This window comes from Lethenteron reissneri, chromosome 33 (genome assembly GCF_015708825.2).
Source record: "Lethenteron reissneri isolate LAM-NWPU_2019-01 chromosome 33, ASM1570882v1, whole genome shotgun sequence".
Taxonomy (NCBI): domain Eukaryota; kingdom Metazoa; phylum Chordata; class Hyperoartia; order Petromyzontiformes; family Petromyzontidae; genus Lethenteron; species Lethenteron reissneri.
In genome coordinates this window covers 9,242,163-9,268,726 of record NC_083811.1, presented here as the reverse complement: position 1 = coordinate 9,268,726, position 26,564 = coordinate 9,242,163, and the positions used below count along the sequence as shown (strand labels likewise).

At 44.4% G+C, this 26,564-nt stretch overlaps 2 protein-coding genes across 2 annotated transcripts in view; both read left to right on the top strand.

The window, feature by feature from the left end:
- CPT1A (carnitine palmitoyltransferase 1A) overlaps window positions 1–19,326 on the top strand; it is a 63,131-nt gene extending 43,805 nt beyond the window's left edge. The window contains exons 13-19 of the mRNA XM_061564536.1: window positions 2,233–2,349; window positions 5,460–5,624; window positions 6,534–6,668; window positions 13,406–13,558; window positions 13,853–13,966; window positions 14,560–14,652; window positions 15,380–19,326. Of these exons, the coding sequence (XP_061420520.1) occupies window positions 2,233–2,349; window positions 5,460–5,624; window positions 6,534–6,668; window positions 13,406–13,558; window positions 13,853–13,966; window positions 14,560–14,652; window positions 15,380–15,463 (861 nt within the window). The 3' untranslated portion in view covers window positions 15,464–19,326. The remainder of the gene's footprint in view (window positions 1–2,232; window positions 2,350–5,459; window positions 5,625–6,533; window positions 6,669–13,405; window positions 13,559–13,852; window positions 13,967–14,559; window positions 14,653–15,379) is intronic.
- Window positions 19,327–21,804: 2,478 nt separating this feature from the next.
- TNPO3 (transportin 3) overlaps window positions 21,805–26,564 on the top strand; it is a 71,812-nt gene continuing 67,052 nt past the window's right edge. Inside the window, exon 1 of the mRNA XM_061564533.1 lies at window positions 21,805–22,156. Within this exon, the coding sequence (XP_061420517.1) occupies window positions 21,983–22,156 (174 nt within the window). The 5' untranslated portion in view covers window positions 21,805–21,982. The remainder of the gene's footprint in view (window positions 22,157–26,564) is intronic.

The following is a 26,564-nucleotide window of genomic DNA, read 5'->3' as shown; positions in this document are numbered from 1 at the left end:
GGCTATCAACAAAGATTAATTCACGAAGCCATCCAGATATACAGACACCGACACAATTTCAACCGAGACGACGGTTTTAAACTCAACAATCATTGGAAAGATGTCATCAACTACTTTGGGTCATGACTTGATTTGTGTTTTCTTGTCAACCTCCACCGTCAGCAGTGTGGGTGTGTGGAGCGAGGTGCAATGCTTTGATTGGTGTAGACCTACTGCCGGTGTCGGAGCCCTCTCCTACATTAACATTAGCTGCCCCGCCCATCTCTAAACATTTATAAACAGCTTGCCCTCAGAGGCCAACCTCCCTGTTCCTGATGACGACCGCTTGTGTTGCATTCGAAACGTTGTGATTGTTTTATTCACTCTATTTTCATTAGTTTATTGTTATTATATTTTTTCTATCTACATGACTTTAGCGGTTGGTGTTTTGCCACCACCTGGTGGCAAAACACCAACCAATGTTACATGCCTGAGTACGTGTGGGGTGGATAGGTTCCAGATAAACACCTACGGCTAAAAGAGCCAAGGCATGCAAAAACGATTTGTTTACACATTCAACAAGTATAACCCGTAAAATAAAGTTTTTCACTATAAATCCTTTATATGCGTGGCGGCTAGAGTCCTCTCGTCCTCTGGCTTGAGATGGCTGCCACCTATGGGTCAGATGATTGTCTGCCACCATTAAGCAATTGGTAATTAAATATAATATTTTTGTCCTAAAAAGTGTAAAATTTTGGGAAAAAATTTTCACGAACATTAATTGTCACGCACAACGAGTCTGTGTGGAAAATGTCAGCTCGATTGGATCACGGGAAGTGGGTTAAAAAACGACCGGAAGATTTGCACGGTCGTAAGCAAGCAAGCACGCAAGCACGCAAGCAAGCAAGTGAACTTAATATAAAGGATTTAAAAAAGTGTCCCAGTGTAGAGTGATAGATTTGCAAGGTTGCATGGGTCTCGTAATGTCATGTTCAACAGGTTTAGCTCACATTTGTAAAACATTCTTACAAGCAACATGAAAGGCATTATAATAGCACAGCTAGAGTTAGGTTTCCAAAAACGCTGTCATCCGCTGAGTGTGTTATGTCACAATTCGTGTAATGAAAGTTTAAGTCACCAATGCTCGTACGCCGTTAACTTCTGCTTTCACGTGAAACCAATTGGATAGACCTGGCATGGGTGATTCACCAACACAAAGAATACAAAGTTTCCCCGAAGTGAAGTCCCAGACACTTCCATTTGCTGCTCCTGAACGGTGCATTCTTTTGTATTTTGGGAAGTGTCTTGTTCTGACTTTACTTACAAAAAAAAACTTTTTGTCAATGGGAATCTTTTTTGGCCTCATTAACACTGCATTTTCACTCTTTGACATTAATCCCTTCATATTCTGCTGACATGAATGACTGGGTCACAGTAACCCAGTTTTTTGGTTTGAATTAAGAGGTATTAAGCTTGTTTTCTGAACACCACAATGTGATTCCCTCAACATGTATTGACGGGGGTCGTGTTGGCAGTGCAACATATGATGGGGACTAATGTGGGGCTACAAAGATTAACAAAGTGCTGGTTATTTTTAAACTTCTTCAGGCCATGTCACCCATTTAAAGTGCATATTATAGCGCCACCCCGTGGCAAAGCAGCTACCACTGTGCCACTCGTGCGTCAGGTGGATTCGTAGGTTCCAGATACGAAACGCCTTAGGCTGAAAGACCCAAACCAAGCCGCCCAGAAGATATCGTTTACCTGTACAAAAATATGGCCCAGTTTTGAGTGATGTATTGCAAATTTCTATGTAGCTCTCTATCATGTTGACAGGTTTAGTGTTTATTTAAACCTTGGTGAGCAATGTGAATGACATTAATAGCACAATTTAGGTTAAGTATGGGACATCCACTTCATGTGTTTACTCATGCCACATATGTTGTAAGTCGAGGTAACAATACCTTTACAAGAACTTTTATCTTTAACATGAAGGCAATCAGATTTGGCATGAGCAGTTAATAAAACAAGGAATGGATTTTTTTTCTTTCTAGAATGGAATCGCATGCTTCTGCTCGTACATTGCTGCGATTGACTCGTGTGTGAATCTGTGCTCTATTGCAATGACATTGATTTATCCGAGCGCCACGTCACAGTCCTTAGGATTGAACGAAGAGGTCTTGTGCATGTTTGCCGATCCCTAAAAAGTGGTTGCTTTAACGTCTCTCGATGGGTCGTGTTGGCACCGTACAGTACGTGATGGTGACTGATGCGCTCATCATGGGCTACACGGCGGAGGGGAACTGCCACGGAGAGACAGAGATGGGCCTGCCGCCCCCACGCCGCCTCCAGTGGGACATCCCAGAAGAGGCAAGTGGCAGATACTTTGCCTGCAGTTCATTTGTAGGGATGTTAATCTTCTCCTTTTGTATGGCTGATGTATATGCATAGCAACAATTACAATTTCACATTCAGGTGGTCAAGCCAAATAACTGCATCAGGACCATGAAAACAAAAACTATTTTATTTACCAGGTAAGGCTCACTGAGATCTTTTTTTACACGCTTTTTATTAACTCACTCTGTCTGTTGTTGTATCCTCAAATCTTGTAACTCAATTTTTACCCACTTCTCAATGTGGTATCGACTGCAAACTTGGTATACTTATGTCATACTGATGACAATACTATATTCTATCATTAAAATAAAAAATATATTTTTTAACATTATTTTTTATATCTTATGTTTCGGCTTGGGTCTAATTGTCCACGCTCAACTGACGTTGCCTGTAAATCACCACAGTCCCTTACGTTATGGCAAGCTCCACTTCCTGGAGTCGTGGAGTTCTTCCATTACTCGTACGGTACATTTAACTAAAGCGTGTTTTTAAAAAAAGTTTTTTTATATATTACTTATTCAGAAGCAACCTGGCCACAAATGATCACTCAATGAAGTGGTTTATCCCATGTAAATGTGTAGTAGGTTGTATGGAGACGGAGTCTTCTTAGGAGGCAACACGTATTTATTTAACAATAACACACGGGGTCAAGTTAAAGTTTATTTATTAGGTATAGCCCTGTGAGCCATTCGGCTCTTGAATCGGGTGCAACCGCAACAAACAAAAAAACAAAAACATGAACAAAAAACATCTTAAAGTGAATGTGACTGAGTGCAAACAGAAAATCCAAGAAAAGACGGCAAAATATTGCATAAAAAACACCGTACACCAACGCTGTGTGCAAAAATCCCATTGGGATGCAAGTCAAACAACCAACAACAACCACAAGACAACTTAGATTAAGGCCATCAGTCTAACTCTGTACTACAACAAAACAACATGGCTAAACCAATACACTTTTCGAAATCACTAAAATAAAGCCATGAAAGCAATGAAACAGTGATCATAGGAACTGTGACGGAATTTTCACAATAAATGGCATAAACAACATGTACTACCAAAACCCTGCAGCCATAGCTGGCTGCATGAGTCACTCCACAACAGCAGAAGCATCAATCGGAGTATTATCATTTTTCAATGCACCTTTAAGATCAGCACACTAAATCAAAACACAGGTCATACTTTGTAGCGATCATCCGGAGCGAAACATTTTATTTTAGGCCACTGAATAGCACTGGCAGCTAGGGGTGTACAACTCCTCCCTAACACGAAGGGATAATGGCCCCTTCTACCCGACAACCTGAGGAGGTATAGCCTCCGGGCTAACGTGCCCTAGTCACCTGGACCTCCTAATCTTAGCCCTCCGGTTAACGGGGCCTAGGGGAGGCTGACCCGACCCAGCCAAGGTCCTCCGGTCCCGACCACTGGCCCACTCAGACCCGGCCCTGAGAAGGACGGGATCTTCAGGGTCCTAGTCTTCAGGCGAGCTTTTCGATCTTCGGCTTGACGCTGACTGCTGGAGCCTCTCTGGGGTCCGGCTTTTATGGGGCTCCCAGGGTCACTCCGCCCCTGGCCACGCCCACTCTCTGGAACCTTCTGGAGGGACCTAGGTTGTTGCGCAATCCCCCAGCCCCCACTGGGGGCCTGGGGTGTCCACCTCCGGTTCCTAACCGCCCTCCAGATTGCCTGACCCACGAGTCCTACTTGGTACAGGCCGGACCCGCAATTGCCCCCTGTTGGGCCCTGACTGGAGCTACATATTGTCCAGTAGTGGTGGCGGCGTATTACGCCTGAAGATTACCCACCACAAATGTATGAAGCCAATCATCGAAAATAATGCTTTTCGCAGCAGAGTTTATTGCTGTAATGTCTCCTTTGTATTCGTGGATCGGGCATTTTGTCGTTATGTTAAACGCTCTGTTCTGGATAACCACACACTGGAGAGTTTTTTCCCCCGTTAGGTAACCGCTTCTCATGTGAATGACTGCATTTAACCACAGAAATATGAAACCTTACTCTGGTGTTGCGTTTGTAATATTCGCCTAGTTGCGTTATGTTTTGGGCTCATTTTGATGTTCTTGTCAATGATGGAAGTGAGTAAGTGTGCAATATATATATTGTATATTATATATACCAGGATGTCTGAAAATTGAAGATTAGGCCAAATATTATCTCGAAGGGCTTTTAGAATTTTCTCTTGTGGAGGCCCTTTTTCCAGAAGTAGTGAGCAAAATTCTTGCAGGACTTGACCTTTACCAACTTATATAATCTGTATGCCGATTGTGGCTTATAACATCGATTTTTACGGGCACCATTTTTTTTCATTGTTTGTTTATATAAAGTAGTAGTTTAGCTGATTAACGAGCAAAATTAATGGACCCAAAATGTATATTTCCATCTTAAAACTTGATTTGGAGCTTTCGTGACTGCAGAAATTACTCTTTGGTTCTTTTGGTAAAGTCGTGTAGAAAGAAAATTAATTAAATAATACCACACGACATTTCGATTGCAACACAAGCAATGGCCCCCTTCTACCCAAATCTTTGGAAGACCGTAATCAACCAGGTAGGGTGTTGACTGATATGTTAGCCGACTCTGTGTGTTGTATTGCATTATATTTCTAAGTTTACTAGGTTTATTTTCTCTTTCATTTGTACCTGATGATGATTGCTTGTGTTGCAATCGAAACGTCGTATGCTATTATTTAATTTATTTTCTTTCTACGTGACTTTACCGAAAGAACCAAAGAATATTTCCATATTGTTTTGCCTGTTGTGCATTTGTGCATCAAGAACAGCCCCTGTTATTTGCCATAGCCTCTTGTAAGGCCAGGTTACACATTAAAATCGTATTTAGAGATAAATATGGCTAATAACAAGTCCTGGCGTTGACACGGGTATTATGGGTTGAAAAACTTTGCTGATTGGCATATGCGCTTCACTACCTGCAATGTACATTGTGCCAGCTCGTTGTATATCGTGTTTATCTGCCTGATGCTCTGCCTGTTGCGCGCGTGCACACGCGTTGTACGCTCGTATTGTGATCGGGGTGGGGGGTGGATGTACGTATGCTCCGGCTCACAGTGCCAGGAGGTGGTAGAGGACTCGATGCGCGTGGCCCAGGCGCTTGCCGATGACGTCGACTACTGCACCTTTGCATTCACCGACTTTGGCAAGGGCTTCATCAAGAAGTGCCGCACGAGCCCAGACGCCTTCGTGCAAGTCGTGTTGCAGCTGGCACACTTCAGGGTATGCCCTCGCACACGTCTAAACATACAAAATTATAGACAATTTATTTTACCAGTTAATGCCCACTGAGCTATATAGCTCTTCTTCAGAAGAGACCTGGCCACAAGTCACAGCTCAACAATGTGGAGTATTATTACGTGGAAATGTATAGCAGCCAAAAACTCTTTAAACGCACGTTTCTAAATGTGGAGGGAAAAACAGGAGGACCTGGAGAAAAATCCACACGACCACGGGGAGAACATGCAAACCCCAAATGTACAGGCATCGGGGCGAGATCGAACCCACAAACTCCTGTATACCGGGAGAGATAGTTAACATCTCACCACATGGTACATGTATGGAGCCCACACCTAAACCGTCCACATAAGCGGAGACCATAATTACACATTCGGCAGCTCCCATTGGATGCTGATGCCTGTTTGCTTGCTTGGGATAGTGAACCATATAATTATTAACTTACAGTGCTGTATGTGTCCGCTAGGTACCTACTGTGGTGGCTGCAGTGTAAGTGATATAAAGTTATGGTGTCAAAGCGCGCCGAGTACAGCGTATCAGATTATGTCATTATTAGACCAAGCCAGGAGGGTGTCTCAGTGGCTTGCAATACATTTTAAGGCTGCGAGTACAAATCCTAGTTGGTGGTTAACTCGGCCCATCATCCCTTTGGGGTCAATAAAGTGAGTAACCACTTTGATGATGTCAAGAGTGGCTATACCTTGGATAGACTCGCTGCCCACCATAGGAATATAAAATGTTTACCACTGGCTGAGGGCTATAAACAGGAGATGGGGCATCCCCGTAACGCTCGTTTGAGCAGGGGAATCCCTTTGACTCGAACGATACCATTTCAAGTGACCGCCAATCGCAACACATTGTCGCTTTGGATAAAACCCACGTGTTTGCTCGCAGGACATGGGAAAGTTCTGCCTGACGTACGAGGCGTCTATGACGCGGCTGTTCAGGGAGGGCCGCACGGAGACCGTCAGATCCTGCACGAGCGAGGCCTCCGCATTTGTTCACTCCATGCAGGACCCCAACATCACTGTGAGTTGTTTTTTTTCCCCACATGCTGCAGCAGGTTCACACACAATGCCACAACAAAGACATCCATGGCCCACAAAATGTTTTTCCAACAGCAGCTGCATGTCTTCGTCTTTTTTCTTAAGGTGGGGGAATTGATTGGCAATGTTTGGCAATGTTTATGTTCGTGATGAGATTGGTAAAGAAATAGGATGACTTCAGGAGTAACCTGGTAAATATCTGAAATGCTGCCAGTGAATTATCAAAGTGGCCAGTGGTGTGCAATGTCATCCATGGTTCGAGATTGGTGATTGCAGTCGCACCTGCAAGCAAATTCATTCAACGCCACCAAGACAGCATCCAAAGTGTCGTGTGACGAACCAAGTGTCTGCCTGATCTCATCTTTCTAGTTTGGCATGGGCAGTAATGAAGTTAGTGTTTTTATTTTATTTTAGTAGCTTGGTGGTATATCATGACCAATTCCCCAAAGCACTCAGAATTTGTCTTGGACTTAATAAAGCTTGTGTGTGCTTGCATGTCAGCACTATATGCTATTATGATGAAATCCTGTCTTCATTCTTTAGTAATGGTGAGGCCTTTGTTATCCACATTATTGTCATCTTTGTTTTCTATACTAATTGCTGTCTAATTGATCTGATTTGGATTTAAAATAAGCACTGATCATTAAAATTTATTGTACAAAATAAGGCAGAAAAACAAGTGCTATATTTGATTTTGACAACCATTTTTTTAAAACCAAAACCCACATATAGGTTTAGTGCTATGATGAAACCATTAGTATGGCAATGGGACTGATATTTACGTAGTGGTCAGTATATCAGCAAACGTTTATTTATCCTACTTGGAGTCAGTGGTGCTGTAGTGTGTTATCCAAGCATGTCTTCTTTTAAATCTGTCTAAATGCTTTTTGCTTATGACTAGGTAATAGCCCAATGATACCAGAAGTCTCTCCTTAGGGGAGATATTTTGAAAATTATCATTGTATGGTTGTGCCACATTCATAATTAATTGCAGCGGTGACAGTGGCATATATGTGTAATAAAGGACTCTTTCTCATATGATGATCTCCGTTGTCCTTTATTGGGTTCGTAGAATCTCGTTACCACGGCGTCCTCGCTCAGCTCCGCATCTCTCCCGACGCCTTTCCACAGCCACTCTGCTGCTCCGATATGCAGTCTCCCTGCTGCCCCGCCTTGCAGCCACACCGCTGCTCCGCTCTCCTTCCGATATTGAATGTCGAAGGAAAATTCCTGCAGGGTCTCCAACCATCTTGCAAGTTGGCCAGATGGTTGGTCAACTCTCAGGGCATATTGCAGAGCCGCATGGTCCGTGCGCACAATAAACGAACGGCCGTATAGATATGGCCGATATTGGCGGAGAAAATAGACAATAGCCAATAGTTCGCGGCAAGTAACGCAGTAGCGGGTTTCTGCCGGGGACAACACACGACTACCGTAGGCTACCACGCGTTCCACGCCGCCCTTGGACTGTGACAGAACGGCCCCGATTCCGGTGTCACTAGCGTCCGTGTCCAGAATAAAAGGCTGATCAAAATCGGGATAGTCCAATGTCGGCGCCGTCGCCAACCGATCGCGTAGGCCCTCAAACGCCGCTTCCTCCAGCGGTCCCCAACTGAACCTCCGACCCTTACCCGTAAGGAGGTGCAAGGGCCTAGCGATCATAGCAAAGTTCGGAACGAACCTGCGATAATATGAGGCGAACCCAAGGAAGCAACGTACGTCCCCAACTGAGGCCGGGGTTGGCCAGTTTCGGACGCACACCGTCTTCTCTGGGTCCGTGGCCACCTCGTCCGCACTGACTATGTGTCCCAAATAACGCACGGATCGTTGCAGTAGGTGACACTTTTTTAGTTTGAATTTCAGATTTGCGGAGCGCATCCTAGCGAAAACCGTCTCCAATCTCTGTAAATGTTCGTCAAATGTGCGGCTAAAGATGATGACATCGTCTAAATAAATCAGACATGTCTCCCACTGCAGACCCGTTAACACCAGCTCCATCAAGCGCTGAAAAGTGGTGGGGGCCGCATTCAAGCCCATCGGAAGGCAATTAAACTGAAACAATCCCTGCGGCGTACGGAAAGCCGTCTTTTCCCTCGAGGACTCATCGAGGGGAAGCTGCCAGAATCCCGAGGAGAGATCCAGTGTTGAAAAAAACTTCGCCCCGGACAAGGCATCGAGGGAATCATCCATACGCGGCAGGGGGTACGCGTCTGCGATGGACACCTTGTTTAATTTTCGAAAATCGACGCAAAATCGCATTTTCCCATCCATCTTCTTCACAAGGACTACCGGCGCGCCCCATGGACTGTTAGACGGGGATATCATGTCAGCGGCCAGCATGTCCTCCACTGCACCGCGAACCTGATCCCGCTCCATCAAGCTCAACTGATGCGAGTTCAACCGAATCGGAGCGGCATCCCCCGTATCAATGTGGTGGGAAAGCAAGGAGGTGCGTCCCAAGTCAAAATCATTCGAGCTGAACACGTCGGAATAACTTAACAACAGCGCGCGAAGCGCGGACCGTTGTTCTTTTGTCAGGGATGAATTCTCCCTGCACAACTCGGCAACCCAACGATCATCCTGCCCCGTAGGCCCCGAAACCCCCCCTACCATGTCCCGGCGGCCCCGGTTGTCATGGGCTGTGAACGTGGTCGTGGCGTGAGCCAAAACCGTTCCGGCCGGGACACTAACATTCTCCTCACTCCGATTCAGCACCTGTAAGAACGAGGGCTGGCCCGGCCGGACAATCGTTTGTGCCCCAACCAGCGCCGAGCCGCCCGTTATAGCCGTGGACGGCGATAACAAAACCCCCGCCGCTCCCTCAACGCCAGGTACTGGCTTCCGATATCTCAACGGGATAAGCATCTGCGAACCAGGTGGAATGTCAACAGATACCTCGGACAGCGCCTGTACCTGGCAAACAGGGGCAGACCGGCCCCATGGCGACGGTAAGAATGAAATTTTCCGCCCCCCCGGTAATTCTATGCAATTTTGATCAACCCTTATTTGAATGGACATCTTTGCCAAGAAAACCGGCCCCAACAAACGGTACCGCGAGGGACCTAGAGATCAAAACGGTCCCTGAAGCCGACACCCCCCCAATCGATATGTTGGCGTCCACCTGGCCCACAATGCCCATACTTCCCCCGTTCGCCGCTATGCACGAATCATTAACCGGTCGCACTCTCCCTGGCGGAATGCCCAAAAGATGGAAAATTACATCCGAAATAATGGTCGCGGACGCACCGGAGTCCACCAAAATACGCACCTCGACCCCCTGAATAGAACCCGGTACAGTGGACGACCCAGTAGCGGCCGCAATTACCCTCCGTGCCAATCGCCGCCATTGCGTCAGCGAGCGACACGGGTCAATCGGCGGCACCTCGTTGTTAACGACACCCGGACCGCGCGGCGATGGTGATGCATGGGGTGACAGGCCTTGCCGGGTGTCTAATGCGCACCGACTTGCCTGTCCTGGCTGGTCTTTTGGCGTGACGTCCGTGGTCGAGGCCTCCTGCTGGGGTGGCCCCGGAACGCGAGCCCAACAATCCCTGGCGAAGTGGCCCTTTCGACCGCAGCGGAAACACTCCACGTCGTTTCGGCGCGCGGCACCTCCTCTGTCCCGACGCTCCCGCGTCGGCGGGCCGGACCTCGGCCCCGCTCCCCCCCGAGCAGGCCACTGGGCAGAGGCGGCCGTCAACTCCCGCGGCCCCTTGTTGTCAGGAACATAGACCGCCTTCTTGGGATCCCACCCAGTAGCACCGCCTTCGACGCTGGGGCCCCTCGTCCAAGCTGACATCTATTTCCAGCGTCGCAGGTTAACATGCGCATCCAAACACTTAGCCGCAGCACGGGACGTTAATTTATCATGGCTGCACACCGGCATGGGGATCCCAAGTCTCTAGATAATTCCAGCATCTTGCCCAACACAAGGGGTTCCAACAAATCCGGCTCCGTCTCGGGGTATGCTGCATTCGCCAGTTCCAGAACGGCGCCTCTGAAAGCCACCGGCGATTTGTCGGGCGCCCGTTGCCGCTGTACAACTCTACGATGGGCATCGTCCGGAGGCTCGTACGCATCCGCCATTTCCTCGAAGACACCTTGCAGCGTCCTCTTCTTGTCGGCCTTGATGGAGCGGAAGAACCTGACGGACTCGTCGTCGAGAAGTGTTGGTAGGACTTCCAGGGCCTCCGCGTCCGTCCATTTGGCGGATCGTACAGCCGCTTGAAAACGGCAGGCGAATGCGCTCCAATCGCCGCCGATGGAGAACTCTTTGACCGTTGTTAAATGACGGCTGCGGGTCCTTGCTCCGCCGTCCTCCGCCGATGGTGACTCACGCGGCAGTGACAAGATGGCGTCACTCTGCAACGTGTGCAAGATGGCGGCTTCCTGCCGTTCCTCGTCGGCCACGCCCAAGATGGCGTCTTCGTGCCGCGTGGTCGAGAGGGCTGATGGCGACGGCAAGGCCCTGGCCCGCTGTTCCCCGCCGGGCCTCCCCGAAGTCATCGCCGGCGTCACAAGGTTGCACAACTGCGCCAACACCGTCTTCAGTGCCTCCAGTTGGGCCGCCACCTGTCGCCATCCTTCATCAGCGTCCACTCGCGCCGATGGGCCTACCGAAGCGGCCACGTCCTGCACGCCCGGATCGCCGCTCGTCCCAGCGTCGCTTTCCCCCTCCATCGTCGGTAGCGCCACCGCTGGAGGGAGGTTGTCGTCAGAAGATGCTGCAGAAGATGGTGCGGGGACGTTCTTCTTTCTGAGCTGTTTTGACATGCCGTTTCACTTCTGACACCAATGTAATAAAGGACTCTTTCTCATATGATGATCTCCGTTGTCCTTTATTGGGTTCGTAGAATCTCGTTACCACGGCGTCCTCGCTCAGCTCCGCATCTCTCCCGACGCCTCTCCACAGCCACTCTGCTGCTCCGATATGCAGTCTCCCTGCTGCCCCGCCTTGTAGCCACACCGCTGCTCCGCTCTCTCCAGCTTCACTGCTGCCCCGTATACAGCTGGCCTCCCACAGCCCGCCAGCTCTCTCCGTCTGACACCGATGGCTGACGGTGTCGACGTCTCCCACCGCGTGGCAATCACGCCACTCTCCCCGTACTGCCCAGCGTGGCCTCCTCCTGTTTCACTCCGTCTCAACTCCCCGATCCCCTTCTGGTTCTCTCCCTAAATCCTCTCCCCCACGTGACTCTAACTCCTCCCTCTCCTCACGTGACCCAGACTCCGCCCCCCCTCAATCCTTGCTCGCATTACATATGTATGTTGTCATCTCGTTCAGTCAACCCATGGCACCTGAGTGTCCTGTGACCTGCTAGTGAAGGTTCAACACTTCACATGGCTTTAAAGTACACACAGCCTGGCACAAGCGCCGTGGTGATGTCACTGCCACTTAATGGCAAATGGGGCTTGTTGTTTCTCCGAACTTTTTTGCACCGTACGTAGCTAACCGTGCAACTTGACAAGGCCCCTGCTTTTTACCGCACACCGCGTAACCTGAGAGCACAACAGAGATCGTTCTATCTTAATTTGGAGCTTTCGTGACTGCAGGAATTACTCTTTGGTTCTTTCGGTAAAGTCACGTATAAAGATAAAATAATAAATTAAATAATAGCATACTATGACGTTTCGATTGCAACACAAGCAATCATCATCAGGTATAAAAGAAATAGCAACAAAAATCTAACCAGAAAACTATAGACAGACATATAAGCAGGCAGATATCACAAAGATACATAGAGAGAGAACACACATCGGCACACAGAGAGAGAACGTCTCTGTGACGAGGCCTTAAATAGAGAGAGGGGGCGGGGGCGGAGAGAGGGAGGGGTTAGAGAAAAATTAGCATGTCAATGAGTAGGAAGATGCGTGGTAAGGTACGCAAGCTTGAAAATTAGGAGAACGGGAGAGAGACATACTAAATTAAATAACCTAGCAAAATATTGAAATGTAATGTAATGCAACACAGAGAGTCGGTCAACACACAATTAACGCATAGCCTGGTTGATTATGTATTTCAATGATTGCTAAGTTAGAATTTATGTGTGAAAATTCCAAAGAGAGGCAAAACACAAACACGAGGAACGGAGACACACAGACAGAGCAGAACATAAGAACGACAAAAAACGAGTGGAGACAGAAAAAATACACTAAATCAAATGTTCACACTTAAATTCTAACTTAGCAATCTTTGAAATACGTAATCAACCAGGCTATGCGTTAATTGTGTGTTGACCGACTCTCTGTGTTGCATTACATTACATTTCGATATTTTGCTAGGTTATTTAATTTAGTGTGTCTCTCTCCCGTTCTCCTAATTTTCAAGCTTGCGTACCTTACCACGTGTCTTCCTACTCATTGACATGCTAATTTTTCTCTAACCCCTTCCTCTCTCCGCCCCCGCCCCCTCTCTCTATTTAAGGCCTCGTCACAGAGACGTTCTCTCTGTGTGCCGATGTGTGTTCTCTCTCTATGTATCTTTGTGATATCTGCCTGCTTATAGGTCTGTCTATAGTTTTCTGGTTAGATTTTTGTTGCTATTTATTTTATACCTGATGATTGCTTGTGTTGCAATCAAAACGTCGTAGTATGCTATTATTTAATTTATTATTTTATCTTTATACGTGACTACCGAAAGAACCAACGAGAGATCGTTCTGTGAGAAAAGTTAGAATGTCAACGCTGGTGATGGTGTTCCGGTGGACTGTGGTTGTGCAGGCAGTGGAGCGGGTGGCCCTGTTCCGCACCGCCATGGATAAGCACCAGAGCATGTACCTGCTGGCCATGACAGGTTCAGGCATCGACCGCCATCTCTTCTGCCTCTACGTCGTGTCGCGCTACCTCGGCCTCGAGTCGCCCTTCCTCAAGGAGGTGCGATGCCTGTGGACGTTGAACGAACTGTTTCCAGCAACTCTTTTTGCCTTGTTTTTATCGCTCAGTTTATAAGGTTGCACATACTTGATGACACCATTTATTTGATCATTAAAAGTTTGTTCACGCAGTGTCTGACATGGCGGCATTGTTAAAGTGGCAGTTTCAAAATAAAATGTAAGTTGGTGGTGTCTTGAGAAAATTTAATTTTGTGCGAGTGTGAATTAGTTAAATGAAATACGATGACGTAGAAAACAAACCACGTTCGTAATGGTGCGTGTACATGTGCTGCAGGTCCTGTCTGAGCCTTGGCGGCTGTCCACAAGCCAAACCCCACTGCATCAAACCAAGTTGGTTGACCTCAGCCAGAAGCCGGATTACGTCAGCTGCGGTGGAGGGTTTGGCCCTGTAAGTTTTATGTTTTTAAATCACGGTTGCAGAGCGCGTTCCCAAAACGCTCAGCGGAACGAAATAATTGGCACTGTTTAAGGTGTAATCGATAATAGTTAATGTTTCTTGAATTGAGCAGGGGGGATAAGAACTTGGGAAAAGAGCGACGATTGGTGGGGAAAATTTGAGGGAAGGGACTGGTTCTGTAGCGGATGGTGGTGGTAAGAGGCATCCTTGAATTTTTGTTGCTTACCAGATATGATCCTGTTTATACTCAAAAGTTGTCTTCACTTTATAAATTTGCGAGTAGATTAATAGAGATGGTTAACATTTATTTTTCAAGCTGTGTCCTCGGATGTCCTGGCTCTTTCAAGTTTCAAATTATTGTTAAATGTCATTTGGGTAATGGTAAAATGCTCGTGATAAAAGTGTTTTTTAAAAAGCTGTTGGCCAAAGTGGTGGTGATTTTTTTTTCAGTTAATGTTTGGTTTCCCCCGTGTTTTCACCGATTATTTCGAAGCAGTTATGCTTTCATGTATGGTGAGATCTGGCATTGTAAAAAGCAGCATGCAGTCGTAATGGATTTAGTTACGTTATTTAATGTTGTGTAGGTTGCTGATGATGGGTATGGTGTCTCCTACATCATCATTGGAGAAAACATGATCAACTTTCACATCTCCAGCAAGAACTCCTGCCCGGACACTGTGAGTAGCTGCAGGAATGTAAATGGCATTGATTTGGCTTACATGCCCATGTGCTGCTTGTGGATGTCATGTTGACTGATGCTATTTAAACGCCACTTTGTATTTAAAACACGTAAATGAGACCGTATCTGAAAATTAGATACAAAATAGCGGGGATGCGCATCGTCGGTGGGGGGGGGGGGGGGAGGAAGTTGGTGTGTGTATATATACTGTATATATTTTTTACAAGACTGGTTTAAATATTCTCGAGCTCTCGAGCCTGTTTATAAATTTTCCTGAATTAATATTCCTGCTAATGTAATTTCATTAATGACATCGTACACCCTTAATTTAATAATGGAAAAGCCCAATTAAATAAATAGATAATTGATGAGCACTTGACCTAGAATTAGAATAGGGTAAGAGTGGGTGGTGCAAGTGATGTCTGAACATATTTTTGACCTCCCTTGAGGTCAACATTCAGCCTTCAATGAGTCTCTCGTGCACAGTGTACATATTATCTCTGGGGAGACCAAGTCTGCTGGGTGTGGTGCTGTCCACACCCCAACCTCATTCTGTGCCATATCAGCCTTAGTAGGTTCTCACTAAAGAGAAGGTGCCCTCGCAGTTTGTATGACGATAAGGGTGATCTTGACCTTTGTGCAGGCACTTAACATAGTTATTATTTGTGAGAATGAGGGACTGTGAGAGCATTTGTGGAACAGAGTTTGTGTGTTTTTTGTTACAGGATTCAAGCCGGTTCGGACGGAACATCCGGAAGGTGCTCCAGGAATTGAAGGACATGATCGAATCCGAGATGAAGTCCAAGTAGTAGGGTGTGAGCAGCCTGTCTGCTGCATACCCACAATGCACCCCGTGTTTGCATTCAGATCCCCAGAGCTTGCAGTGAAGGGCCACTTTGTTGTTTTATTTTAACTTAAATATATCTCAAATACAAAATGAATGTCAAAACTTTAGTGTAGCTGGGCATGACTGGTTACTGGTGAGATGAGGAGTGTTACATTAATTGGGCATTAATATGGCATTGAAGAAGAATTGCCTGTACAGAATAACGATATATGTGTTTTCGGTGAAGCTCCATCTAAGCAGGTGGACATCTAAGCAGTGATGACACAAATGTACACGTACATTTATTTATCCACATCAGCATATAATACAACACTCACTTTACTAACAGTGTATATAGTTTTTCTCTCTTGCCTCGGTTGGGGGAAGTGGGCATTATTCATGTTAGAATCTTTTATCTTTTTTTATAAATTCACTGCTTGTTCAATGCATTGATTAAAACGCATTGTGCCATAGGGTTTTGGTTATACTGTATCTTGAAAGCCAAGAATGCAAAATAAAAGTTTACAAAATAGATTTTTTTCATATGGAACCAAGTTAGTTTTTTTGTAAAAAATTGAGCCAAAATACACAACCATGGCTACAGGGTGCGACGATTGAGATGGCGACAGGTTTGTGCTACAAATACAATGATCCCCCGGATAGACTGTTAACAAGCTGTTGGGGCAAGTGCTGTTAGCGCGCAACTAACAGCACTTGGTAAATCCTTGCACATCATGATTGCCTTCTAGCGTCCACGCATCCCTCGTGAACATATTCAGCGATACGGGCACTGGTTCTGGCCCGGTTGTGTTGGTCTGCGTGGTGGAAATGCAATGGCTCTCTAAAAATTAAATTTTCATATTGTAGTGAGGTTTCTCCAAATAAACACTCAGGACTTTTTTTCATATCATCAACACCAACGGCATGCAGTCTGTAGCATACACATCCCGGGATGCACCCAATAGTCCTGTGATTGTGTAGCTGCTCGATAGTTGGTACTTTTGTGAAACTGGGTTTATAAATGTTGCAAGAGTGTTGTTACAGAGCACAACTTGTAATGGTCGTTGTGGCACTTTAGTGCAAAACAAAATTACACCACCACCTAATTACTATGCACTTGCCATTTCTGTAGTATAATCCTACTTGCATTCTTATCCCAAATGTTTCTGCTGTCAATGCCTCAATTTGAAAATGTTTTTTGCCAGCACTGATGGCTTTCAGTTTTTATCGCAGTATTGGCCCCTTTTGTATTACAATGCCATCTGTCGGCAACTCCTAGCCTCTCCTTGTGGGCTCCTGGAGCTTGTGACTGAATATGGTTGAATGCTGCCTTTCCAGGGTGGATAGGCGAGGGTTGCAGTAATTTCAGCAGACGCTTATGCTCCACACATTTGGCTAAGTATGGTGCGAATTAAGTTCTATATACATACGATAGGAACACATTAATAATGACGTAGCATCTTTTGTTTAGCACCAGTAGAAATAGTCATGCAAAATCATCCGTGTGCAAGTTTTGCTGAAACATTCATTGGAAGAAAATCCAGTCGTATGCAATGGTAACTTGTTATGTAAATCCTAATTTTTTTTAAATGAATGTTTAACAAATTTAATGTTGACGTTAATGATTGTAAGTATTCCTGTTGCTTCAATACTTTGTATACAGGTAATGTAATAATACCAGCATCCTGTTGGTGAATGCAACATTAACATTTTAGCAGGAATTTTTTTACTTTTGTAATACTTTCATTTCAAGTGTATATATACATATACACTGTATGGGTGTCTATAAAAATGCGTTAAACATCAAAATAATGTCACTCAACTTGGGGTTATACCGTGATTATTATAACGAACTCTTCCGGACTCTAATAGATTTAATGTTTGTACATTTATCGTTTTGTACTTATTATAGTTCCCTTTTTAAACTTCGATGATTGCCCTGAAGATTTACATTTGGAGAAACACTCTTATATTTTAGACACGATGCGAGTTTCTAACTAATGTGATCAGACTTCCAGGAACTCCCCAGTGGTCCTGTTTTAAAACAACAAACCTAATTAAAAGGGAATATTTTCGAAGAAGTGTGGTGTTTGAATTTTGTGGTCTTCCACTGTTACCATATTGTAACATTTGGATGAGAAGCTAAAGTAAATCTAAGTACAAAAAACTTCCACGTTTTAAGAACTAAATATTTTACTCGATCTAAACAATGCTAACCCTATATGCATTTTCCTCGCTAAAGAATTGCATTTTTATGAAACACATACTCGGCATTAAATCTTAAATTGTATTGCTATGCTTTAACTGTCATCGTTTGGCTGACTTGGCAAAACAGCTCTCCCAGAGTGCAAGCAGAGTTTCAATGAAGAAAATATACACTTCGCCAAGAGCCACATTGAGATGTAGTCATTCGATTGCATTTAGTTAGAAGCCATATAGGAGGGAGTACTGTCTGTCTTTACTACCTTTCATGCTACTCTTAAAGCTATTTGAAGTGACTGAATGATCGCACGGACTAAATTAGCTACACCTGAAGTGGAATGTTGGTAAGTTATAAGACAAAACTTCACTAACACATGCCTTGCTGAAGCTATTCGCATCGGCGACACAAAAGAAAAGCCGTTCAATGCAAGCGACGAGTAGTGTCCATTCCTAGATGTTATATAAATGTGTGTTATTGTGATGCAAGAACAATGCAAATATTTGGATTTCTGATGGGTGATTTGTCTTAGAACAAAGTCGTGCAGTGTGTGCAAAGTTGAGTTATTCCCGTGGCTTGCATGATTCGAAGATCCTGTAATCTTGAACAATGTTAGATGTGCACATCAGAAAACAATGCAAGTGAAGATACGGACTGATTTGACCATGGCTTGATTTATATTTGCGCTTGTACAATAGATTTATTTTATTTGGGTTCCCATGCTACATTTACATGGAATTTTATCACAATTTCTATGGTATTTTTCAAATGTTGTCTTGACAGCAAAATACCAAGCTGCCACCTCATTCCAATCTTAAGGGTGTAATAGATGATAAAATTAACAGCAGTGTGTCTCCTTGAACATGACTCGCATATTCACTGAGATGGACATGAACACGTTAATATACCGCGTAAATGTAAAATGTGTAAATGGTTAATTCCTGTAATACTATTTACTGTTGTGTTGACACCCATAGTTAAAATCCCATTTCTAAGCAAAATTACATCAGATTGAATTGTGCTTGCTTAAGAAAAGGTTCAACATCGGAAATGTTAACGCATCGACTGAAAGTAGTTTTCTAGTGTTTAACACAATATAGTTGTAATATTAAAGCAACATTACTCTTTTTTTGCACACTTTCTGCGTTGCCCCGTTTTAAGTCCACTCATGCTACTCATGCTATGTTTGTGAATTTTAAGGTGGAGGAATAGAATGGTGTTTGGTGCTTTTGGTGTTTCCATTCAATGCTTTACCATGCACTGTAACCTAGGGCCAGGACCACAACTACCTGTGCAGTGATAATTCAAAGTTGATACCTCCTGCTGAAGCTTTGTGATGCAGGTAATAGATCGTGCACTGCCCATTTTATCAGCATCCCACTGCTACATGAGCCACCCCTACAACTTTCTGGCTGTGAGGGATGTTTGACCATACCTGACGCTGTTGATAAAAGAAACATGATAATAGAACATCATATTTGGCTTGTGTGCTTTCTTGCCCTCAAGTTATAGGTTACTTCCTTGAAGCTACTGAGATCATCACATGGGGTGTTTTGTGTTGTTTAACTGTCTGATCCATGCAATTGTGAACTGTGGCATTATTTAGCAATGTTGGGAATAAACTTATGGTGTTTGTGATCACGAAAGTTGTGCTTGTTTTCTTCATTTAAGATTAACTTTAATGAGAACACAATTTTTAGGGTAGCTGTTTTTAAATCCTTTATATTAAGTTCACTTGCTTGCGCGCTTACGACCGTGCAAATCTTTCGGTCGTTTTTTAATCCACTTCCCGTGATCCAATCGAGCTGACATTTTGCACACCGACTCGTTGTGCGTGACAATTTATTTTCGTGAAAAAAAAAATTCCTAAATTTTCCACTTTTTAGGAAAAAAAAATGTTATTTAATTTAAAATACCAATGTGATAAAAATGAAACTCTTACTCAAGAAAAACAGAAATGAATAATAAAATAAAACCGATGCCACGCATATAAAGGATTTATAGTGAAAATATCCCCCCCCCCCCCCACGGCTCTCACTGTGGGAGCCATCTTGGAGCGGGGTAAGAGGGCGGCTGGGAGAGGAACACCCCCCCCTTCCAAGATGGTCGCCGGCGCGGTGAGCCGTTGGAGTGACGTCACAAAGGCGGAGTTAGTTTTCCATATTTCAACCACCCATGATTAAACTGGCTTCTGAAATCCAGCGTTGTTGGTCGTTAACTGCACAGAACAAAAATGTATATATTCACCAGCTCTGATAATGAAGGTTATACTCTTTGGTTCTTTCGGTAAAGTCACGTATAAAGAGAAAATAATAAATTAAATACTAGCATACGACGTTTCGATTGCAACACAAGCAATCATCATCAGGTATAAATGAAATAGAAACACAAATCTAGTATACTTAGAAATGTAATGTTATACAACTGACAGTCGGATAACATAACAGTCAACACCCTACCTGGTTGATTACGTTCTTCCTGAGAATGCTAAATTTGAGAGAGAGATAAAACACAGAACCAGAAACATAGACAGACATATAAGTAGAGACAGATATCACAGATACATAGACACACAGAGAAACCACGCCTCTGTGTCGAGGCCTTAAATAGAGAGAGGGGGCGGAGAGAGAGGGAGGGGTTAGAGAAATTAGCATGTCAATGAGTGGCACGCTGCAGAAATAGTGTGTCTCGGCTCTTGTCCCTCTGTGCTTTTGTGTGTTCTTCGTGTTTGCGTCTTGTCTCTCTTTAAAATTTCACACTTAACTTCTAACTTGGCAATCTTTGAAAAAACGTAATCAACCAGTCTATGCGTTAATTGTGTGTTGACCGACTCTCTGTGTTGCATTACATTACGTTTCGAAAATTTTGCTAGGTTATTTAATTCAGTGTCTCATTTTTCCAAGCTTCTGCAGCGTGCCACTCATTGACATGCTAATTTGTCTAACCCCTCCCTCTCTCTATTTAAGACCTCGACACAGACGTGGTTTCTCTGTGTACCTATGTACGTCTCTCTCTCTCTCTATGTATCTCTGTGATATCTGTCTCTACTTGTATGTCTGTCTATATGTCTCTGGTTCTGTGTTTTATCTCTCTCTCAAATGAAGCATTCTCAGGAAGAACGTAATCAACCAGGTAGGGTGTTGACTATTATGTTTTCCGACTATGTTGTATTACATAACATTTCTAAGTATACTAGATTTGTGTTTCTATTTCATTTATACCTGATGATGATTGCTTGTGTTGCAATCGAAACGTCGCATGCTAGTATTTAATTTATTATTTTCTCTTTATACGTGACTTTACCAAAAGAACCAAAGAGTATAACCTTCATTATCAGAGCTGGTCAATATACATTTTTTTAAATTAAATCCTTTATATTAAGTTAACTTGCTTGCTTGCTTAGGACCGTGCAAATCTTTCGGTCGTTTTTTAACCCACTTCCCGTGATCCAATCGAGCTGACATTTTCCACACAGACTCGTTGTGCGTGACAATTAATGTTTGTGAATTTTTTTTTACAAAATGTTACACTTTTTAGGACAAAAAATTATATTTAATTACCAATTGCTTAATGCTGCCATGCAATCATCTGACCCATAGGTGGTAGCCATCTCAAGCCAGAGGACGAGAGGACTTTGTTTTTACGGGTTATACTTGTTTTCTGTGCAGTTCACGACCAACAACGCTGCATTTCAGAAGCCAGTTTAATCATGGGTGGTTGAAATATAGAAATCTAACTCCGCCTTTGTGACGTCACTCCAACGGCTCACGCGCCGGCGACCATCTTGGAAGGGGGGGGGGAGTTTCTCTCCCAGCCGCCCTTACCCCGCTCCAAGATGGCTCCCACAGTGAGGGAGCCGTTGGGGAGGGGGGAGGAGAGTTATTGACACCTTTCTAAATATGGCCGCCGGTGTGTGAGCCGTTGCAGCGACGTCACTCAGACCCGTCACGTAACGGACAGCCATCTTGGTAAAGGAATGAACTCGAACCGCGTGCGGCCAACCAACGGCAACCACCCCTCCCCCTCCCTCCCTCACCGCGCACGTGACACGCTAATTCAATGCAACTCGGGCGGGCGTCCCCACGTAAGATGGCCGCCTGAATCGGCTTCAACGAGCCCAGTTTGGAGGGCGCGCAGAGTGGAGGGGGGTTGGTCACCGGCATTGGCGGCTTCTTCTCCCTCCTCCGCCACGGTCCGACCCCCTCCGCACCACCGCGCCCGGGCCGCGCTCCGTCTCCATCCGTCCACACCCCCCTCCCTTCCACCACGCCACCGAGTTAACTCGCACCCCGTACAGTCACAATGGACGCCGCCGCCGCTGCCGCCGCCGCCGCTGCTGCCGCCACAGTAGGAGCGGCGGGAGGCGGGAAGCCGTCTCTAGACGTGGTGTACCAGGCCATACAGGCGCTGTACCACGACCCCGAGCCCGCGGGCAAGGAACGCGCCTCCGTTTGGCTCGGAGAGTTTCAGCGATCGGTGCGTGTGTCCCCTCCCCTCCCCCTCCCCCCCCTCTCTCTCGGCCCGCGGCGCGTCCAGGAGAGGGCGCAGGCTTTGGCCTACCGCGGCCGCGTGCTCCTCCTCCTTATTCCCTTGGTCCGCGCGTTGTTTTCTTCATTGGTGTGGTTTGTGTCGTGCGGTGTATGATGATGTGCTTGTTTTACGTGGCGTCTTGTCTTAAGCGTGCGTTTGTTTGTGATGTATACGCGGTTTGCGTGCGTTTCGGTAGAGCGGTAGCGACGTGGTTAGCGCACTGCGCTATTTACCCGGTGAACTGATTTAGATTCTAAACCATCGCTAATATCAGTAATGAGTGATGTCTGAACTGGTTCTGGGTGTCCACACCCTTGAACTCGCATTGACCAGCGTGGTGAAGTATGGTCAAACAAACCTCCATGCGAGACGCTGCGTGGGTAGGGCCTTAACTCTCACAAGCGGAATTACAAGGCCTGTGGTTTGTTTTAATGTTTAAATGTTTCAATTGAGAATCATTCATTGAAAGGCAGTCCGTCGTCCGTGTACATAAATACTCTGATGTCTAGCATATGATGTTAACTTAATGTATACAGTACATATTTGAAAACGTTTTTGTCGGTTATATCGCGTAAGTTAAACGTGTCGCAAAGTGTACATTTGTATCGATACTTTTCTGTACTTAAGATATGTATATACTATTAATATCACGTTATGTTCATTATATTCATACATTTATGTATGGAAATAATGTTTTTCTTTACAATCACAAGTACACTGATATATTCATATGTATTTACAGTAAGCACGATACATAAATTATGCTTTTATAGAGAGTACATTGATATCCTGTCGTACAACAGAATATACTTTAGTCTATTGTACATCAGTCATGTTCAGAATTTATAGACTGGAGCACTGCTGGGCTATGAAGCTCTTCACAGATGTCAAAGGGCGGGTCAGCATCAAATGCGTTATAACATCTTGTGTTTGCCGACGACATGGCCATGAAACCAGTGCAAAGAAAGCACAGGGAATTTTATAGGTACTTAATGAAAACGATAGCAAAGTGACGGATATGAGCAAAACAAAGGTCACCTGTAATTCCACCAGATGAAGATATTTGTTGGAGGGATACAAATGGAAACCGCTGGGATTGTTCTTGAAGGTGGACGAGGGTAAATATGATTGAAGAGTCTGATGAGGCAGTGCAGGCTGGAGTAACTTTTAGCAAAACTAAACTTAGAGACAATAAAGTACGAACATGTGTAAAGAAGTAAAACAAATCTGTGTATGTTGCCTGTTGTGACTCATCAGAAACGTGGACATTGAAGTAAATCGAACAAATGATGAAAAGTGCACATGCTTGGAATTACGTTTAAGTACAGCAAATGGAATACATGGATCAGAGAACATAGACTTTATAAAGATCAATTATTGGGCATGAGCAGGACACATCGCTAGAAGGGATCATCGCCTGTGGTCGAGACTAACAGTGGACTGACAGCCAAAGGAGGAACGTGTCTCAGAGATGGAGTGATGGAATTGGCTCGTGTGCTGATGCGAGATTAATTGTTGCATCGCAGGATCGTCATAGATGGTTGGCACGGGGACGCGGTTATCCACCAGTGGGGGTAGAGAATGACTGGTGATGTTGATACTATACATGAATATACTTGTATATACAGTACATTGATACGTTTCCATGTACAGGCTTTCATAGGCTGTGCATTCAAAGACATAAATAACATTAACTTGCTTTCACGTAAATACATTGATTTACAAAGACAAAGGTCCCCCGTATATCCATTAACAGACTGTTGGGGCAAGTGCCGTAAGCGAGCACTTCTGATTTACAGTCGGTTTCACGTATATTAATATCCTCTGTACATTGACACGCATTCGCATGCGCTTGCTTGAACGCATAATTAATATCCATGATGCATTCACACCAGTGGAAAACAACCCAAGAAACAAACCTCTATACATCTCTACCATACTCTTCAGTGCACACCATTGCAGTGATGCTACTAGGGTATATAGCTACATTGGTGTTCCTGAAAGTCACTTTAACGTTTTCTTATTTGGGCAGCACCAAACTCGTGAAGAAAAGTCTCAGACCACCGTCTTGGTACATTTGTAAAATAAGGGCTGGCTGAGACTATTTCACTCCTTTGCTCCACATTATGTGCCTTTTCGATGTCAGACTCATGCGTTCAAATTTATTTTATTAACTTGTGCCCATAGCTGTCGTACATACTACACATTATACACTGGGTTTCTAATGAAAGGGAGTGTTGGAGAAATTTCTGCAGTGATATGAAAAGAAGCATGTAGACTCGATATGCATTTCAGGAATTTAAACAGAGGAAGAGGAGCGTATGGTTCAGGCAGTAAAATCATAATCCTATTAACTTGTGCTTGGGCAGGATACTGCCTGCAACAAATGATAGCCGATGGGCAAGACTGGTGATGGAATGTCAGCCAAACTCAGGAATGTACCTGAGAGCTTGACCACTGGACACAGAGTAGAAGAGAGAGGGATTGTGGCTTCTTCGGGCCATGAAGGATCGCAACAGCATTTTTTCATTCACTAGTGGATAGTCCATGACTAATGATGTCGATTATTATGATAATATAAAACAAATGCCATAAATATTCCTATAGTGCATTTTATATTTTAAAAATAAGTTTAACACGTAGGTTTTTGCGATCAATATTATTCATAATATAGGTTTTTGGGACAGATAGCGTTATTTATAAATGTGTCGTAACCCTCCACCACCCGACACGGCCAAACAGAAAAAAATGTGTCAAGTTTTTCAAAGGACAAAATAATTCAGAAGTGAATAATTCAGAAGTGACCTGACCCAAAAACCTATATTATGAAAAAAATAGGTACCTGTATTTGCAAAATAATGCTTGAGTGGAGTATTTAAAGGAAGTAAATGTGCTTTTTTGTCCTGCAAAGTAGTTAACTGCAAACCCAATGATAAACATCCAGCCACATATACCTACTTTTCAAACCATTTAATTGTTACACATTACTAAATGGTGCTATCTTCATAACTCCTGCAGTCACGAAAGCTTCAAGTCAAGATTGGATTCTATCTTCCTAAATGTTGGGAACCGTAGTGTCGTTGACTGTCAATGTTACATTTTTCAGTTGTGCCCATCTGACAGATCTGAAAACAACCAAACTAAAATGCATCGACAAACCAGACAACGGAGTGTGTTTAACTATAGCAGTTCATGAAGGTGAACTAGTATAAATAATGAAATAGAGGTGGACAAGAGCAGGTTAAGGTGCTATTGGAAATCTGAATTTCATGAAACTTATCATTGTACCTCAAGAATAACGTTTCTCATAATTGCATTTCGCACCTGCAATACCCTATGTATTATAAACATGGACATTGACTACGGGAGTTGAATAAACGCTCAATAGTCTGTAAAGAGGTATGGATAGGTGGTTGCTTGGAATCGCATTGAGAGACAAAAGAGGGACATGGATTTTAGAACACATGTAAAATTCATATCGACTGTTAAGAAATGTAATTGGGCTTGGGCGCAGGACAGGTCACCAGAAAGGATGATGGCCAATGGTCAAGACTAACAAATGGAGCAATGAAATCAGTTTGTCTCCAACAGTCTATTTGAGCATATCTCATGAGAGTTGTTTAGATAATTTTGCTCTGGTGAAATCTACCGTAGTCCAAATAAGTGCATCTCCGATTGGGCTGTTGAATCCCTTTACTGCTGTAGAACATCCCTTGCATTTTAAACTATTAAAGCAGGGAAGGCCACTTGAGGTGTTTAAGGTCCATTTTGCATGCAGGGAGGAAACCAAGAGTACCCAGAGGTGATGATACTCAAATATTTGCGGAGATGGGTTGACAGACCTTATGAGTTTCTATGCCATATTCAGGCCACCTCGCAGCCCTATGGGTTTGGGAATTTTACAAATCTGTGTGATTCGCTAAACCTTTCCTCCAAAGCAATGGATTACATTAATTTCCCACAATGCCTGGGCAATACTATAGCTTTACCCAATTGGTGGCTCCTGATTGTATCATTGACATGAACATTGCCCCAATCCAAGCCTTAAATCTAGTTCAGCCCTAAATTTATCCTCAAACAGAAACCCTAACTTTCGCCATTAACTTTAACCGATATATAGTATTTGTATGGAGTTTTCTCTTCGCTGATGGAAAATGCACTAATATTTCCATGTTCGCTGAGTATTTGCCAGATGCTGGTTAATATGCCTTTTTTTTATTAATCTTAATTAAAATGTAACATCACTGATATGATTTCCTCTACACCAATCCACATCGACCAGCTAATTGAACTATTGTCAAACAACTCCCATGACTGACCCGGCATGGGAAGGCCTTCATCCAGCAGTGGATTG